Genomic DNA, 19,863 nt, shown 5'->3' with positions numbered 1-19,863 from the left:
AGCTTTTTCTTGTCTGTGAAGCTCTTTATCTGACCTTCAATTCTACATGATAGCTTTGCTGGGTAGAGTAATCTTGGTTGTAGGTTCTTGCTATTCATCACTTAATATTTCTTGCCACTCCCTTTTGGCCTGCATGGTTTCTGTTGAGAAATCAGCTGACAGTCGTATGGGTACTCCCTTGTAGGTAACTGTTTTTCTCTTGCTGCTTTTAAGATTCTCTCTTTGTCTTTTGCTCTTGGCATTTTAATTATGATGTGTCTTGGTGTGGTCCTCTTTGGATTCCTCTTGTTTGGGGTTCTCTTCGCTTCCTGGACTTGTAAGTCTATTTCTTTCATCAGGTAGGGGGAGTTTTCTGTCATGATTTCTTCTAATATGCTTTCAGTATCTTGCTCTCTCTCTCTCTTCTTCAGGCACCCTGATAATTCAGATGTTGGTACGTTTGAAGTTGTCCCAGAGGTTCCTTACACTATCTTCATATTTTTGGATTCTTTTTTCGTTTTGCTTTTCCAGATGGATGTTTTTTGTTTCTTCATATTTTAAATCTTTGACTTGATTCTTGGGATCCTCTAGTCTGCTGTTGGATCTCCGTATTTTATTTTTAATTTCAGTCAGGGTATGTTTAATTTCTGACTGGTCCTTTTCCATTTCTTTGGCATTCTTATTAAGATCCTTGAAGGTCTCACTAAGTTCCTCAGAGGTTCGTAGAACATTCTTGAGTAACCTTATAACTGTGGTTTTGAACTCTATGTCCTCCGTTAGTTTGCTTTCCTCCATTTCTTTCATTTGTGACATGTTTCTTTGTCTCCGCATTTTTGGCTGACTGCGAGGACCCGTTGTATCTATAGTGGAAGAACTGCTGTGCTGGAGACATCCTTATGGAACAGGACTTGCTTCAGTGGGATTTTGGTGCTCACTGAGTCTGTTTCTTGAGTGTGTCCCTTATGGATGTGAGGAGTTGAAATCTGGTATCTGACCAGGGGTACCCTGGCTCCTGGATCTCCAAGTCAACCACTGTGTGGATCCACCCAGCAGGAGCTACAGTGATAGCAACAGATTTCTCCTCTTTGTTTGGAATTTGGAAGTTTTGGAGCTCTCTGACACAGCTGCTGTTTGTTGGGATAGGCTGCAAAAACGCAGGTGGTTCCTTCACCACTGGCACAGCTTGGGCAGGGATGTAAATTGAGTGGGGCGGGGTCTCAGAGAATCACCAGGGTGGCGCAAACAGCAATGGTTGTCATCAGCGTCTCTGCGACTCCAACTCCGCATCTCTGCGTCCCTGAGTCCCGCGCCCCCATGGCAACAATGCTCCCTGCGAGCAGCTCTGCGAGAAAGCCACCCTTACTTTCCAACCTGCTACACGACAGTCCAGTTTCTCCCCATAGGAATCTGGGACCTCAGAATCTCACCTTAAACGAGCTCAGTGCGTTCGAGAGCTTGTCACCCCTTCCAATTGAAAAAAACTGCGCATCCAGGTGCAGCCCGCCTCGTGTGCGCCTTCATACCTCTGTTCTTGGTGCCTCTGCACCTTCTACTCAGTCTCAATGCGCTTCTTTCTTTCCTCCTAGTTGTAGAACTTCCGCTTGGCCAGCTTTCCTGTGGTTCTGGATGATAGCTGTTTTGTCTTATAGTTGTAATTTCAGTGTTGTTGTGGGAGGCAGCATACACAGGTTTATACCTTACACCGCCATCTTGGTTCCCCCCTGTAGAATGATTTTTGAAATCAGGTTTGAGTAAAATAATCCATTGTGGATTTTCATTAAAATTTCTTTACATTTAAATATTAGTTTGGTGAGAATTTATATTTTATATTTTCTCATCCAAGAATATTATATATAATAACTTTAAAAGTGGAAAGAACTAGCCAGAATTATAGACTATACCTAAGTTAGCACCATACCTAGGGTTAGCACCATAATAATTGGATATGTATTATTTAGAAGATTAGCAGTGCCGACCCTCATTCTAGCAAACAACCCTTGTGATATTGCAATTGAGGACTGCTGGGATTGGTGCACGGTGTGTAAGCCTGTGCTTGTGTTACACAAGCCTGTTTATTTGCCACTTTACCTGCTAGGGGATGCTCACAGTTCCTTAGCATTTCCTTTAACTGTGAGTTCATATGGGAGCAGGCTTTATATATTTTGCATGTCAGACGTCTTACCGAATTAATGATCACTCCTTGCATTCTTGAACCAATGCACTCATTTTCATGCTGTGCCTTATGGAGCTGGAGGCTGGCCAGCTGTGAAGAGCAGGCTGAGGGCTCCAGGCTCTTTCCTGCTCCAGCCAAGCAGCTCCACTTTATCTGGCTCATGTGGCATGGTTCAGCATGAGATTTCATGCAAAGATGAAGGGTTCTGAGGCTGCATGGCTCATACAGCAGATTGGCGATTCCAGTGTGTTCCCATGTTGGATGTGTGTTGTGACCCTTCTCAGCCACTTTATTGTCTCCACTAGAGGACTGGTGAACACAATTTGTGCATGGGTAGGGTCCCTAGGCCTGGCCAGCGATCAGGGCCGATTGGAGCCTTCTGGCTGCTGGCCGGGGCCTCCCTTCCCTGGCTGCCAGCCAGGGCCTTCCTTTGTTCTGCGCCACCCCCTGGTGGTCAGTGCACTTTATAGTGAGCGATCGAACTCCTGCTCTCCTGGTCAAACTCCTGAAAGGACAACTTGCATATTAGGCTTTTATAAATATAGATTATTTCAGTGGTCATATGTGAAAGGAGGGTGATAGTGGTGCAAATTAGATGGCTGCGAGAAATAACTCACCCAATAATTCAACGTAACTATCTGGTTGTTTGCAAACATCAACTAATACACAAATGGTATCTGGGTGTGTGGCCTACCCACATGTGTGCTGTATGGCCTGCTGATTCTCACATGGGGCTGGTGGTTTCTGGGTAAGCTTACTGGTAGTTTCTGAAAAAAGTGACTGCTTGCTAGTGACTCCTGAGCAAGACACAGTATGTCTCAGAGAGAAGGATAATCCCCCTAACAAAACTCTGATGCTGATATTGGTATTACAACAGACTAACAGACTTCCATGGTTGGCAGAGAATTCCTGTGTATTAGCCACACACTGGTGCTTCCTTAAGAGCAGCCAGCATCTTATTTATCTCTGTCTCCCTGGCTCCCTGGCACACAGGTTTTTTTTTTTTTTATTACCCATTAAAGTAATAAATGTAGATAGTAGGGAGGATGGATATAGTCTAGTCTAATCTTGACACCTTGCAGGGGGGTTTCCAACTAAGAATGGTGACCATGAATTAATCCAGTGACAGACACCAGGATTCCAGAGGAACCTTGCATTTCAACTCCTCTTTGACCACCTCCATGGCATTAGTGAGCATTGAAAAACAAATGGTAGCTTTGATGGCCAGGCTCTAATGTGAGCTGAATTGGGACTATATTTCTGTCAAACAAGATTACTGTCAGTTATCAATCCTAAACAAATGTGACAAGGAATATGAACTCTAAAATAATGACTTCCTTTCCCAGAAATTGGCTCATGATATTTAACTGTATGACACCTGTGTAGCCAACATCTTTAAAACACAGAATGTGAAAATCCTTGGTTTTGAGCAAGTCCACCTGAGCTGTAACCCCAGCATTCTGCCGTGTGGGGAACATTTATCTTTTAGTGCCTGTAAGTTGCAGTAAGAATATCATTTTGAGCCCTAGCCGGTTTGGCTCATGAATAGAGTGGTGGCCTGCAGACTAAAGGGTCCCGGGTTTGATTCCGGTCATGGGCACATGCCTGGGTTGCGGGCTTGATTCCCAGTGGGGGGCGTGCAAGAGGCAGCCGATCAGTGATTCTCATCATTGATGTTTCTATCCTTCTCTTCCTCTCTGAAATCAATAAAAAAATATTTTTAAAAAAGAATATCATTTTGGGATCTAGAGCTGGTGAGTTAAATTCTCAGCTGCTCCACTATGTGTAGAATGATAGCAATTATGAAAACTATTCCATCTTGTTTTTGACTTTAGTGGAAGGTTCAAGATGCATAACAGTTTTAGGAGAGTATTTTTTAGGCTTTTTTAAGCTAAACAAAACTTATATGAAAAATCAAACTAAGGGTCTTATTTTTTGGGGTCCCCCAAGACCACCCATGCATTCGATGATTCACTAAAAGGAATCAGAATATAGTTGCACTCACGGCTGAAATTTATTATAGTGATGGAATAAGCATACACAGCTGGATCAGTAAAAGAAAAAGTTATAAGTGGAGTCTGGAGAAATCTGTTTGTAGGTTTTCTTTTCTTGTTTTTTAAATCCTCACCCGAGGATATTTTTTCCATTGACTTTTAGAAGAGTGGAAGGGAGAGGGAGAGACACCAGTGTGAGAGAGACACATCGATTGGTTGCCTTCCGCATGCCCCCGATCAGGGCTGGTAATCTGAAACCGAGCTATGTGCCCTGGACCAGAATTGAACTGGGACCCTTCAGTCTGCAGGTCGACGCTCTATCCACTGAGCTTAACCAGCTAAGGCTATTTGCAGGTTTTCTGTGCTCTCTCTCTTCTGTGAGGAGTCACACAGAACTCACTCTTCCTTTGTCAATAAAAAGGCAGCAACATGTGTGATGTGTATGCCCAGAGAAGCCCATTTGAGACTCAAGAGTTTAGGGTTTTTATTGGGGGCTGGTTACATAGGCTTTCTCTTTCTAGCAACCACTCAAATTCCAGACTGTGAAAAGGAAAGCAAATATTTACCATAAATCACATTGTTTATATAGCAGCATAGGCCCAGTAAAATGACCTTATTAATTTGTAATGGAGAAAACAATTTCCCAAGTTCCCCTGCAAGCAGACCCTTCTAGAGATAGCAGCCTCAGGCCTGCTGTGTTAACTCTTTTGCACAAATCTAATAAACCATTTTTAGAATAAATAAATCCAATGGGAAATTATGGTCCATTAAAGAAATCTTTATAATTCTTTGCTGATATCTCTCCCCTGGTGTTGAAACATAATTTGTCCCATGTATAAAATGTAACCACAAATTTTCATGGTTTTGCTGGTGTGTAATGTACTGGAATGAGACTATTTCATGTAATTGTGTGTTTTTTTAAATATATCTTTATTGATTTCAGAGAGGTAGGGAGAGGGAGAGAGATAGAAACATTAATGATAAGAGAGAATCATGGATCGGCTGCATCCTGCACGCCCCACACTGGGGATTGAGCTCACAACCCATGTGCCCCGACCAGGAATCGAACTGTAACCTCCTGGTTCATAGGTCAACACTCAACCACTGAGCCACGCCAGTTGGGCTATTTCATGTAATTGCAAGAAAAAATTTTTTAGGAGACATATTAAATGTACAGGTTGTGGGGCAAAAGTAGGTTTACAGTTGTGAGTACGTGAAATAGAGTTTATGCTTGTACTATTATTTATTAACTAGTGGCCCAGTGCATGAAATTCGTGCAGGGGGGGGGGTTCCCTCAGCCCAGCCTGCACCTTCACCAATTGGGGACCCCTTGGGGGATGTCTGACTGCCTGTTTAGGCCTGATTCCACAGAGATTGGGCCTAAACTGGCAGTTGGACATCCCTCTCACAATCTGGGACCGCTGACTCCTAACTGCTCACCTGCCTGCCTGCCTGATTGCTCCTAAGTGCCCTCCCCTGCAGGCCTGATCTTGGCCCCAACTGCCCTCCCCTGCCGACCTGATCTCACCCCTAACTGCCCTCCCCTGCAGGCCTGGTCGCCCCCAACTACCCTTCCCTGCAGGCCTGATCTCACCCCCAACTGCCCTCCCCTGCCAGCCTGATCACCCCTAACTGCCTCTGCCTTGGTCTCCACCACCATGGCTTTGTCCGGAAGGAAGTCAGACATCTGGAAGATGGCTGGTTGACCCAGTCTAATTAGCATATTACTTTTTTATTAGTATAGGTAGATTATATAGGATAGGATTGCTTAAATGGGGTGGGGGGAGCCTTTTTCAGCAGGAGGAGATGCTCTTGGCAGACAAAAATACATAATCCCTATATCTGGACTGATAGCCAGCCATATGCACTATACTGCCAAACTGGTCATTAAAAACTTGAACCGCTTTCTTACACCTTACACCAAACAGCTGTTGCCCTTAAAACCCATCCTCAGCCCCCACCTTAGGTTCTACCCAGATTGTATTATTTTCCATATTAACAATGGTAAACTTACTTTTGCCCACCATGTAATATACAAAGATGCTTATAATTGTGAGTTTTTTAGTATCTAGAAATAAGAACTTTATCTCTGTACAGAATTCCATTTTAAGTAACTGGATTGCGAGAGGGTGCAGGCCAGGCCGAGGGACCCCACTGGTGCACGAATCCATGCACCAGGCCTCTAGTTTAAAAATAAAAATAAATAAATAAAAAGGATGGTAATAGTACCCAGTTCTTATGGGACTAATGAAGATTGTTTTGTACTAAATGTAAAGCACTCAGCACAGTGCCTGGTCTATGGTGGGAAATTAAATGGGAAGTATGATGATGATGATGCTCTTATTATTAACATGACCTCAGTTCTGGTCTCCTTCATCTCTTGCCTACTGCAAAGCCTACCTGGTGTCTATGCCTCCAGTTTTCCTCCTCTCAATCCATCTTCTGCCAGTAGAATGGTCTTCCTACATTATCTTGGAACTTAGACCTCTCAGGGTCTTCCCTTGACTACAGGATAAAATGCTCACAAATCCATACAGAACAGTCCGCAGTCCCCTGATCTCCCCTCAGGATCTTCATCCTTTAGGGTTGCGGTGAGAAACAGTTGAGATGGTGCTTTGTAAACTTTAAACGGACATGAAAATACTACTTTTCCCCCTTTGTTACATTTCAAGCAAAAGTGAACTGGGAAATGTTTCTTTCTTGCTTTCTTTTTTAATAGTCCTTTTAAACATCTTTTAAAATAGCTCCCCCTCTGTGATTGTTTGACTCCAACTCCATACCTTGAGACTTTTTCTGGTCAAAGTACTGCTAATCAACCACATTTGAGTATACCTCCCCTCGGGAATTAAGTGTTGGTTAAAAGGTGCTCTTTACTGATCATGGGTCACTGCGGGCTGATGATGTGGGGGCAGCCAGGAAGGGAGTTAATGGTGATAAACACTACTACGTTCTTTGTGCCCTGCAGGGCTTGCATTCTGCATTTATTATTCAATGTAAAACTCATTCAAAGCACACTAAGTTTTTATTTCGTTACTCTTATATTTTATGGCTTCCAGGGGCTCTTTGAGAAGGAAGTAAGTATAGTGGTAACAATGCTTTGGGGAAAACTGTGTGCATGGGAACCTGTTTTAAAGTATGCTTTTTCCACATGAAATGGATTTTGATCTGAAGTTTTGTAGGGACTTATGCATGCTGGGAATCTTAAGTATGCCATTAAAATGTTTTAATTCCAATCACCTCTTCCTGTCGATGAAGAAGAAATGGTTTAATGGCTGCCCCCAGGATAGCATAAAAGGTGGACTGTATGAGGCATTACTGTATCCTTGCCCTAGCACCTTGGAATACAGGTATTTTTATATTGGGAATTTATTAGGCACCAGGAATCTTTCATAAACAAACTTGACTGTAGCAAGCCTTTTGTTTGTCAAATAACCATATGTAGACCGATGATGTCAAATCTTGTAAATCAAACCAGGGTTGTAAGGATAGCGGTTCCCATGCCTTGCAGCTGGTGATTTTATCTTGTAAGAAATAGTACAGTGAAAGTTTTTTAAAAGAATGCTTTCATTATTTGAGAGGCACATGCATGCATCAGAGAGATTTGCTGTGATCTTACTTAACTGTGGATAGCCAGACCTTTACCAAAACCTTTTTAGGGAGTGAGAGGAGGACCATTGCATGGTGATTATGGTTTGTTTTTTTAAAGTCATTATTCATTTGTTTTTAAATCAGCATTATCCAGTAGAACTATCTGCTATGATAGAAGTGTTCAATAATCTGCACCATCCAATATGACAGTCACCAGGCACACGTGGCTACTGAGCACTTGAATATGGCTCAATGTGTTCGAGTGAGAAGGGGAAATTTAAATTTTATTTGATTTAAATTTAGATAGCTACTGTGGCTTGTGGCTACCACACTGGACATTGTAGGCTTAAAACTTTCCCCTCCTCAAATGTCATAACACACACATGAGTGGGTCTGTATTCTGTGGCATTTCATAAAATTTAACATGCAAGACCCAAATATCTAATAATTCTCCCCACTCCCACTGAGAAGTGTGTGTGTGTGTACAGAGATTATTTTAAAAGACAGGTTAGACTTAAGAAAGAGCTGAGATGTTTTGAATTAAGTGAAAATATACTCAGATAAGTATATCTTAGGACTTCTTTAATTCTGTTCTTTGTGAAACAGAAATGAACCCTTAAGTCACAGGTGTCTCAGAGTAGCACCCACATTTGATTGAATGTGCAGGAGCCCCTGCTGTTCTGCTTGTGGATGATGATCCACATTTGACTTCTAGCAGTTGTTTTTTTGCTGACATGTGAATGCCATAAAACCAGCAAGTTTATCAGCATGCCTCTTTTGATAATTCTGTTCTTGAGTGTAGTGGTTTATTTGATTGTTTTACCCTTGGCCCCTGACACATACGAAAGAAAGTTAGTGAACCCTGTCATTTACCTTGGAGATGAGTAAACCCAAACCGAGCCACACTTTGCTAGACTCAGCCTGTGCTATTTTGGTGTGTGGGCAGTGTGGGGCAGACAGCCATTAGACAGGAAATAAGAGTCATTAAATTAGAAACACACCCACCCAAGTTCACTTGCTAATGTGGGTAGGGAATTACTGTTGGTACAGGAAATAATGCTGAAAATCATGCACTTGGCAGTTTTCATGACATCTTTATATTTCAATGACTTTTTGAGAGATACCATATTACAAATATGTAGCCTCCATGAATAGTGACAGCTTATATTTTTGTATAGTTTTCAAGAGCATACTTATACATTCCCTTTTGGCCCTCATAACATTTTGATGAGGTTTTAGGTATTAATTCAACTATTTCTAGACTCTCAGGAGTTAGGTGACCAGTGCATACATGCATGGCCAATAAACGGTGCAACCAGGAGTGACAGGGAAGCTGTGGGCCCATCCTACTCTTCCCCAGCCTGAGATTAGAGAAGGAAGCAGGTATAAAATCTGGTAACTGAGGAAACTGGTTTGGGCCTTCTCACTTGTGGTATTAGGCGACATGCCCTGAGAGGCCATGCTGGCCCACTGCAGCACAGCTTAAACTTGAGTTTGTGGGCTGGGTTAGCATGATAGGGATTCTGGCCCCACCTCAAATGAGCTCTGTGCTCAGTGAATCACTTGAACACCCTTGACCTTCATTTCTTCTCAGATAGGGAATTGAGTACAACTTCCAAATCCCCTTTCTTTGCTAATTCTATGACAGGTAATGTTGCATAGAACCAGGAAAGATTCGGCATTTGTGTAGTAGTGAGAGTACATGGGAAAGGACATGTCAACTTTTGAGGCCAGTTTTTTAAAAAAAACATTCTTCAGTTATTCCTGTTTTCTTTATTGAAAACCCTTTTGCAATAGTGAATTGATTTTTCTGAACTAAAATCTAATAAGAGGTATCTTCTACTTGAATGTTTTTAAGCATATGTTGATTTATATGTTTATCTAACATACCTTGTCTTTTCTGCCAATTCTTTTAAAAATATATATATATATATTTTATTGATTTCTCTTTTTTTACAGAGAGGAAGGGAGAGGGATAGAGAGTTAGAAACATCGATGAGAGAGAAACATCGATCAGCTGCTTCCTGCACACTCCATACTAGGGATGTGCCCGCAACCAAGGTACATGCCTTTGACCAGAATCGAACCTGGGACCCTTCAGTCTGCAGGCCGATGCTCTATCCACTGAGCAAAACTGGTTAGGGCTGCCAATTCTTTCTTTCTTTCTTTCTTTCTTTCTTTCTTTCTTTCTTTCTTTCTTTCTTTCTTTCTTTCTTTCTTTCTTTCTTTCTTTCTCTCTCTCTCTCTCTCTCTCTCTCTCTCTCTCTCTCTCTCTCTCTCTCTCTCTCTCTCTCTCTCTCCTTCCTTCCTTCCTTCCTCCTCCCTCCCTCCCTCCCTTCCTTTCTAAATCTTTATTGTTGAAAGTATTACATATGTCCGCCCCGCCCCCATTGACCCCCTCCAGCCAGTGACCTCCCTGCCCCAGGCCTTTACCACCACCTATTGTCTATGTCCATGGGTTATGCATATATGCATACAAGGTCTTTAGTTGATTATCCGCCCCCCCCACACACACACTTCCCTCAGAGATTCTGCACTCTGTTCCATGCTTCCATGTCTCTGGATCCACTCTATTCATCAGTTTATTTTGGTAATTAGATTCCACATATGAGTGAGATCTTGTGATACTTGTCTTTCTCTCTTGGCCACCCCCTATGCCTGCCTTTTCTGATTTTGTCCAAAAGTCAGGGAGGAGAGTGAGGTTGGCTTTTATGATGTTGTTTATGTATTTATTGATATGTGCTCAATATATTTAGAGGAAATCTTTGTTTTCTAACCTATAAACATAGGGTTTCTCTAATTGTTCCTTCTCTTCCCTTAACAAAAAGAAAAAGGAGTAGATTTTCACCTATTATGGAATTCATGAAATACTTAATTCCTGGCAATGCCATCTCCATAGATCAGTAGAACTCTTGTGGAGTTGATCAACCTACTGACTTATTTGGAATCAAGCAAGAGGAACCCTAAATTGAGCACAGCTCAGAGCAAAAGTACAATTGCAGGGCTATCTCATGAAGAAGGTGTATTTCTCAGGAACCCCAACATGGCAACATCTATGTCAATAATTGTTCCTGTTTTCAATATTCCATGTGACTCGAGGTAGTTGGAGCATCCCATGAAGTTTCTATTTTGAAAATAGCATATTTGTGAAAATTATTTCTTAAATCCTTGGACCTATGAGAATGTTTGTTGGGTTGGGAAACTTTCATGCTGCTGACCCATAAATCATAGTGAAAATAGGATCTGAAGCAGATAGGATTTCAAGGTGAGTTTACCAAGTACATGAATGTTTTTTATGTGCACTACTGTTTTTTTCCTGGGTATTTAAAAATATATATATTTTTTTATTGATTTCAAAGAGGAAGGGAGAGGGAGAGAGAGATAGAAACATCAATAATGAGAGCGAATTATCGATCGGCTGCCTTCTGCACGCCCCACACTGGGGATTGAGCCCACAACCCGGGCTTGTGCCCTGACTGGGAATCGAACCCTGACCTCCTGGCTTATAGGTCGATGCTCAACCACTAAGCCTTGCTGGCTGGACATGGGTCTTGAGCTAACATGCATGTCTTAATTCTATTGACCACCAAGTTGCTGATTGTGGATGACCAGCTCCTCCACATTGAAGCTATCTAGGGAGCTGTTGTGGTCCTCAAACTCAGAGACAAAACCCAATCTGCCACTGAGTAAAAAGGAGAGTGTTTGGCTAATATAATCAAGGGATGTACAGCTGCTCTCGCTGTTCTGTAGTCCTTTCATATTGATAAAGGAAACAGTTGTCATCAGAAGGGTGAAAAATGAAAAAAAAAATCTGTGAGTATTCAGGTATTATTTGATGCTATGCTATTTATTGCACTTGAGAACAAATTGAGATCAGCAGGAATAGACTGAATGATGCTTAATCTCAAATGGACTGCGATTCAGATTCATAGGAAATAAATGGGTCTATCAGCCCAGGCTTTCATTTTAACTTAATTTGTTTACATAATACCTCTAATAGAAAGCAGACAGTAGGTAAGAGGGTCAGGAGCAATGTGCTTTTAAGGCTTTTGCTAAAGTTTAGAAATGATTAGTGGTCTTTATAAGATTATAAATTTAATCTAAATTGAAATGCTCTTATAAATTTTCTGAATAAGTTACTTCCAATTTAAGATAAAAGCAAGTGATCAGCTCCTCTGACAAAAGGAGACTGTGGTATGTGAGTAGAAAGTGATAATAGAGTATTTCTTAGGATTGTCTCTGAGTGGGAGTTAATTATGGAAAGTGTTTTGGATCATTGTCTGTTTTTCTTAATACCTTGCTAAATTAATTCCTCTTTTGATCTAGTGATAGATACAGCGATGCCAGTGATGACAGCTTTTCAGAGCCAAGGATAGCTGAGTTGGAAATAAGCTGCAACTAATATATGACTCGCAATGGCAGGCGCTGCCTGAGAGGGTAAGAAGAAATCTCTAAGTTCTTGTTTGTTTTACAGACAAGCTGCTGTGTTGGTATAGAAGGGAGCAAGCACTACAGGACTTGTCTGCAGGATCCTATTTGCCAGGAAGCGGTAGCCAGACAGACTTCACAGCCAACAGCACCTTTGGGAAACTGGAATGCACCCGAGAAAGCTAGCAGTTAGCATGGGGAGAATGGAATGCATTTGAGGCCAGGAATAAATAGATAGATAGATGATAGATAGAAAAAGAAACAAATTTATTTATTTATTTATTTATTTATTTATTTATTTGGTGCATGTGTATATATATAAACATATACCTGGAGGTTGAAGTGGGTAGAGTTGTAATAGTTTAGGTCAGGGATTGTTGTAATGCACCCCGTGAATCACACAAGGACGCCTCAAGAAGTCGAATTAAGGAGTCACATTTATTGCAAATCCGAAACTACGAGGGGGCATTTCGCTCTCTCAAATCTCGTAGTACCCTCCCCAGCCCCAACACCAGATTTATATAGGCAAAGATCACAGAGGTATCGATTACACCCCAGGGTTTGGAATGAGGAACCTGGTTTGCAAAAAAGCAGTTTACAGAAGCAGAATTAAGCATGTTAGTTAAATTATAGTTTTGGGTCTCCAGATCACTTAATCAACGGAAACACATTGCCTGGAGCCATGGGTCTTGGGACCACTGAGTTGACAGGAACACATTATCTGGAGCCCTCGGGTCTTGGGACCACTGCGTTGACAGGAACACATTATCTGGAGCCCTCGGGTCTTGGGACCACTGAGTCAACCGGAACGCATTATCTGTAGCCACTGAGGCAATTTAGGATAATTGTGCTGTCCTGGTTCCCAGGTACAGAAGAATGTGCTTTCTAAAACCAGTATGACCACAACCAATGGGGTATTCACATTACAATCAATAAGGTATTCAATCGAATGGGATGATTTATATAATTCAGAAAATCAAAGTAACTTTTCTATTATTTTAGCAAGCAAATAAGTACAGAAGCCAAACAGCAAGGTTAAAGTTAAACTATAGTTTCTACCTGAGATGACTGCTACCATACTTCAGGATCAGCAACCTTCTTCTGTAAAGGGCCAGATAGTAAATATGTTAGTCTTTGTAGGCCATGCGTTCTCTGTCACAGCTACTCCACTTTGCCATTATAGAGGAAAAGCAGCCAGGGACCACACTTGACTGAATGGGCATGGCTGTGTCCCAGTAAACCTGTTTGTAAAAACAGTTTGCCTGCCCCTGGTCTAGGTCGCTCGTGGAAAGCAGGTTTCCTTGGGTATGTGTAAAATAACAGAGTATTTTATTTCTTTGCAGGGAGATGGCAGAAACGGGCTTGGCTTCTGAGGGCAGCTTATTTTCTGCGCTGCTCTATTAGGCTTTATTAGAGTGACAGCAGCCTGGCTAGCTTGATCATATTCCAGCTCAGAGACCTGGGTTGACCTGCTCTCTTTAGCAGGGACAGCAGCTTGGGAATATTTGTAAAGAGTTCATTGCTCCAGTGTCAGCTCTCTTTGTATTTCACTTAGGGATTGAATATTCATGTTCTCTGTGGAAAGCACATTCATATTTATTTTTAGGTTTGCCTCAAACATGGAGACCTTTAGGAGCAAACCAAAATGATGCAAAGATTAGCTGGGAGTATTTTAAAGACATATTATTCAGGTTCTGATGTTGCTAATACTTACATTCTCCCCCCCCCCTTTTTTTTTTTAAGGCTCTGAAGTAATTGAAGCCAACTATCTGAAGAAATCACGACATTCTTAAAGAATCACGAAACATGGGATGAAAGCCTCAAAGGAAATCAAATAATATGTACTTTCATGAACCAGAACCAAAGGGGCACTTTCCTTTTTTTCCTCCAGAGGTGGCCTTTGGGTCTCACAGATTTCTCTAGCCGATTAAACATTTCCCAACAACCTACCTGGGAGAAAGTGTGTTCTTATTTTGTCTGGTATACCGTGATGTCAGGTGCTGAGCAACGATACAGGAACTGAGCCTTCACTGTGCTATATGGGATGGGTGGCAGGGCACATGCAATAACTAATTTTGAGTAAAAAATGAGCCATTCTTTTACCTGGAACTCAACCACAGATCTGGGTGCGGCCCAAGCTTATTTTAATTTCTCGCCCAGTTTATTTCTAGTTAAAAAGAAATTTAAATAGGTCCAAGACTTGGGGTGGCAAGTAAGGCCCGTGTTCAGGCACAGAATTTAAGGGGTCGTAAAAAAAAAATCTCAGGAATCAAGATCAGTATATTTACAGGGTGTCCCCCCAAAATGTATACACACTTTAACAGCTGATAGCTATAGATTCTATTACATTTTGAAAATGAAATGTTTGTGTGTTTTTTTGGTTAATCCTCACCTGAGGTTAGAGAGAGTGGAAGGAAGGGGGAGAGACACAGAGAGAGAAACATCAATGTGAGAGAGACACATTGATTGGTTGCCTCCCACACTCGCTGAGTAGGGCTGGGGATTGAGCCTGCAACCGAGCTATGTGCCCTTGACTGGAATTGAACCCGGGACCCTTCAGTCCACTGCAGTCCACAGGGCTGATGCTCCAACCACTGAGAAAAACCAGGGAGGGCGGAAATGAAATGTATTTTAATAAACACTTTATTCAAAGTGTGTATACATTTTCTGTGGACACCCTGTATATTTTTTAATTGAGATGAAATTCACATAACATAGAATTAGCCATTTTAAAGCGAACATTTCAGTAGCATTAGGTACAATGTTATGCAGCCACCACCTTTACCTACTTCTGAAACATTTCCAACACTCCAAAATAAATCCCCATGCCCATTAGCAGTCACTCCCCATTCCTACCTCCTCCCAGCCCCTAGCAACTGCTAATCTTTCTATTTCTATGATTTTCCAATTCTGGATATTCCATATAGATGAAATAATACAATATGTGGCTATTTGTATCTAGCTTCTTTTATTTAGCATCATGTGTTTTTTTAAAAATATATCTTTATTGTTGAAGGTATTACAGATGTCCCGTTTGTTTTTTTCCCATTGACTGCCCCTCCCACGCTTTCACCACCCTATTGTCTGAGTCCATGGGTTATGCATATATGCAAACATGTTCTTTGGTTGATCTCTCCCCCTCTCCCCCTTCCCTCTGAAATTCCACAGTCTGTTCCATGCTTCTGTGTCTGGATCTATTTTGTTCATCAGTTAATTTTGTTCATTAGATTCTACATATATTAGTGAGATCATGTGATACTTGTCTTTCTCTGACTGATTTATTTCGCTCTTAGCATAATACTCTAGCGTCATGTTTTTAAGGTTCATCCTGTGTATCAATGCTTCATTCCTTTTTATAGCTGAATAAAATTCCATTGTATGTATCTACCACAATTTGTTTATGTCTTCATCTGTTGATGGGCATTTGAGTTGTTTCCACCTTTCAGCTGTGATGAATAGTGCTATTATGAACATTTATGTGCAAATATTTGAGTACCTGTTTTTAATTCTTTTGTGTATATACCTAGGAGTGGAATTGCTGGGTTATATGGTAATTCTGTTTAACTTTTTTGAGGAAGCAGCCGTAATATTTTAATGCAATTTTTTATATCAACGTTAATTTTAAAATTGCACGATGAACAAAATATCGATTTTAAAAATAAAGACAGAATCCAGCTCTGCACCTCCCTCACCTCCCCCAGTCCTGGCCCTGTTATACAACATTCTCAACCACTATGCTTCTTTAATATATTTTTATTGATTTCAGAGAGGAAGGGAGAGGGAGAGAGATATAGAAACATCAATGATGAGAGAGAATCATTGATCAGCTGCCTCCTGCACACCCCCCTACCCCCCTGAGGATAGGGCCCAAAACCTGGGCATGTGCCCAGAGCTAACTGGGAATCAAACTTTGACCTCCCAGTTGGTAGGTGATGCTCAAGCACTGAGCCTGGGGCCGGACATCAACCATTATGCTCCTTGATTTTCCCAGTTCAATGTGCTTGAGTTGACTTCATTGTTGCCTACATTTGAGCTTTCTGATACTAATTTAAATATTTAAACTGCGCAGTTAATTTTTTGTGGTTGTTTTGGGACTTTCAACTTTTATCTTTTAATGCTGGAAAGTGTTACAGTATTATTTTGTAATGCTACAGAAAATTCACCTACGAAACACATGGAGAAATGAAATGAATAATTCTGATAAACAAAAATATCAGAGCTTTAGGGCTCCACTTGTGAAAATTACAACTTCAAGATCACAAAAGGTACCAAAATGAAAAGCCTGCAGATAGGTTAAAAGCTGAAATAGGCCTCATAGAGAGAGGGCTGTAAGCTCTGAGGGCAACTTTAGCATAACAAAGGGGTAGTATGGTTTAAATGGAAATTTTTAATTGTAATGATTATGATTTCTAAAGTCACTTATAACAGAGTGCTTCCACTGCTGGGCTAATGACGCATGTAAATAGGACCAGAAGGAAGGGCACTTTCAGAAATAATAAACCAGCCTCCTTGTTGTTGTTGCTACATAAGATTTTTCTCTTTTGGAGCTACCCTTGAACTTGGAATTCAGTGAAGCAGCAAAATGGTAGTAGCATGGCTGCTTAGGATGGTAGAGCAGCTGTGGGACATGAACACATAGAAAGTTATTATGAATCATTCATTCAGCAAATGGATTTTGAACCCCCAGCATCAACTAAGCACAGTGTTGTGTGCCGGGGAAAGTGTAGGGGAGCAGAATTTGTCCCCAAAGTATGTCTCTTTGGCATAAGGATTATTTTAGCCTGATCATTTTTAGGAAATGGCACACTTAGAAAAGCTCTGAAAACGGAGTACAAGTTACCCTTTTGTAAGAGACATTTACATTTACAAAGGAAATCTCCATTTGTAAGGCTATCTCCCTCTCCATACCAAGAAGAGGATGACTAAATCTGTAAGCCTCTCATCAATGGAGAAGTCAACAACCTAAATCTACATAACAACCTTACCCTCATCTCTCATAACTGCCCCTCCCCCCACTAACATCTCCTTTTGCCTTTAGCTGGAGATGGTATTTAAAGTGGAGGCTGGCCGAAACCGGTGTGGCTCAGTGGATAGAGCGTCGGCCTGCGGACTGAAGGGTCCCGGGTTCGATTCCGGTCAAGGGCATGTACCTGGGTTGCGGGCACATCCCCAGTAGGAGATGTGCAGGAGGCAGCTGATCGATGTTTCTAACTCTCTATCTCTCTCCCTTCCTCTCTGTAAAAACTCAATAAAATATATATAAAAAATAAAAAATAAATAAAAAATAAAGTGGAGGCTTGGGCCATTTGGGGGAGTTCCTCAGTTTTCCTGAGTCTCTCCCCTGTACACAGGAGGTATGCATGTTATTAAATTTGCGTATTTTTTTCTTATTAATGTCTTTATTATTATTGGAGAGTCTCAGCCAAGAACCTAGAGGAATAGAGGTAAGATTATTTTTCCTTCCCTACAGGAGCACCCTTCCTTTTTGCACCTGACTGTTGCTTGGGGTAAGGCAGGCTTTAAATAAATATATAGGAAAAGAAGTCTTTAATTATAATTGTGATATGTTCAGGGGGCTATGAGAGTACCAAAGAATAAGGTCAAAGAGACTTGGGAGAGAGTATAAAATGGGGTCCTATGACAAATTGGGGATCTAGGGAAGGCCTATTGAGAAAACCTGGTAAACATTTTACCCAAATTTGTGCCCGTCGTCACAGTGCAGACAGTGGGCCAAGAGCTACAAGGCCAGGTGGGGATGTGGTTTCCCAGACCGGCAGGGCAGTGGCTGTGTAGTGGTGACACTGGACAATCAATGGGTCCTGGCTGCCTGTCACTACTTGAGCCAATTAAGCAGAGACAGGGTTGAATCATATATGAGGGCATATTCCAATAATGTCAGCAGCATGGGAGAGCAGCAGGTCAGCCACAAAAATCTGCTCTGCGCCACCCCACCCCCATAAGCCAGCTGCTTATATGGGGTACAAGGACAAAGATTACTTGGGGAATTAGGCAAAAGGAATAAGAATGGGTATACAAAATATGCAGGCATGGGGAAGAAAGCAAAAGGAATAGAAATGGGTATAATATTACAGGCAACACCGGCTTGGGGTTTGCAAAGGGCTAGGGCCTCTGGTTTCCACAACAAGGTTGTTAATCTTTTCATGATAATAGGCAGCTCCTGGATGAGGATGGACCACATTTCCAGGTGAACTCCCAGGTCCCGCCTACAACTCCCAGCCAGGTTAAAATGTGCTTTCTTTTTAAAATATATTTTATATTTAAATATATATATTTTTTTTCATTTTTAAATATATTTTTTATTGATTAAGATATTACATATGTGTCCTTATCCCCATGTTACCCCCTCCCCCCCTCCCCCATTGTCCGTGTCCATTGGTTAGGCCTATACGCTTGCATATAAGTCCTTTGTTTAATCTTTCCCCCTTACTCTCCCCTACCTTCCCTCCAAGGCCCGACAGTCCAATCAATGCCTCTCCGTCTCTGGATCAGTCCTTGTTCATCAGTTTATGTTGTTCATTATATTCCACAAATGAGTGAGATCATGTGGTATTTATCCTTCTCTGACTGGTTTATTTCACTTAGGATAATGCTCTCCAGTTCCATCCATGCTGTGGCAAATGGTAAGAGTTCCTTTTTCTTCTTCCTCTTCTTAAAGAATACCTTTCAGCATTTCATATAATGCTGGTTTGGTGGTGATGAACTCCTTTAGCGTTTTCTTATCTGTGAAGCTCTTTATCTGACCTTCAATTCTGAATGATAGCTTTCCTGGATAAAGTAATCTTGGTTGTAGGTTCTTGGCATTCATCACTTTGAATATTTCTTGCCACTCTCTTCTGGCCTGCATGGTTTCTGTTGAGAAATCAGCTGACAGTCTATGGGTACTCCCTTGTAGGTAACTGACTTTTTTTCTCTTGCTGCTTTTAAGATTCTCTCTTTGTCTTTTGCTCTTGGCATTTTAATTATGATGTGTCTTGGTGTGGTCCTCTTTGGATTCCTTTTGTTTGGGGTTCTCTGCGCTTCCTGGACTTGTAAGTCTATTTCTTTCACCAGGTAGGGGAAGTTTTCTGTCATTATTTCTTCAAATAGGTTTTCAATATCTTGCCCTCTCTCTTCTTCTGGCACCCCTATAATTCAGATGTTGGTACGCTTGAAGTTGTCCCAGAGGCTCCTTACACTATCTTCATATTTTTGGAATCTTTTTTCTTTTTCGGTTGGGTATTTTTTGTTTCTTCGTATTTCAAATCTTTGACTTGATTCTTGGGATCCTCTTGTCTGCTGTTGGATCTCTGTATATTATTCTTTATTTCAGTCAGTGTATGCTTAATTTCTAGTTGGTCTTTTTTCATCTCCTCCAGGGTCTCACTAAATTTATCGGCGGTTTCCAGAAAATTCTTGAAAAACCTTATAAACGTGGTTTTGAACTCTATATCCAATCGTTTGCTTTCCTCTATTTCTGTCATTTGTGACCTGTTTCTTTGTCTCTGCATTTTTTATGTTTCCCTGTGTTGGTAGAGTGGTTTTGTGTGCTAAGTGTCCTATAGGGCCCAGTGGCTCAGCCTCCCCAGTTACCTGAGGTGGACACTCTTGGTGCAACCCCTTGTGGGCTGTGTGCACAGTCTTGTTGTAGTTATGTCTTTATTTTTGTAGCTATCACTGGGAGGAATTGACCTCCAGGCCAAT

General features: G+C 41.4%; 1 protein-coding gene across 3 annotated transcripts in view; it reads left to right on the top strand.

Annotated features, from left to right (window-relative positions):
* CTPS2 (CTP synthase 2) overlaps nt 1-15,550 on the top strand; it is a 124,245-nt gene extending 108,695 nt beyond the window's left edge. For all 3 annotated transcript variants that reach the window (XM_081080945.1, XM_081080947.1, XM_081080946.1), the window contains 2 exons: nt 12,061-12,171; nt 13,906-15,550. In XM_081080945.1, the coding sequence (XP_080937071.1) occupies nt 12,061-12,136 (76 nt within the window). In that variant the 3' untranslated portion in view covers nt 12,137-12,171; nt 13,906-15,550. The remainder of the gene's footprint in view (nt 1-12,060; nt 12,172-13,905) is intronic.
* Nucleotides 15,551-19,863: the final 4,313 nt, after the last annotated feature.

This window comes from Myotis nattereri (assembly GCF_964212035.1).
Source record: "Myotis nattereri genome assembly, chromosome: X".
Lineage (NCBI taxonomy): Eukaryota > Metazoa > Chordata > Mammalia > Chiroptera > Vespertilionidae > Myotis > Myotis nattereri.
Note: the sequence above shows the minus strand (reverse complement) of the source record. Positions and strands in the feature narration are given on the sequence as shown.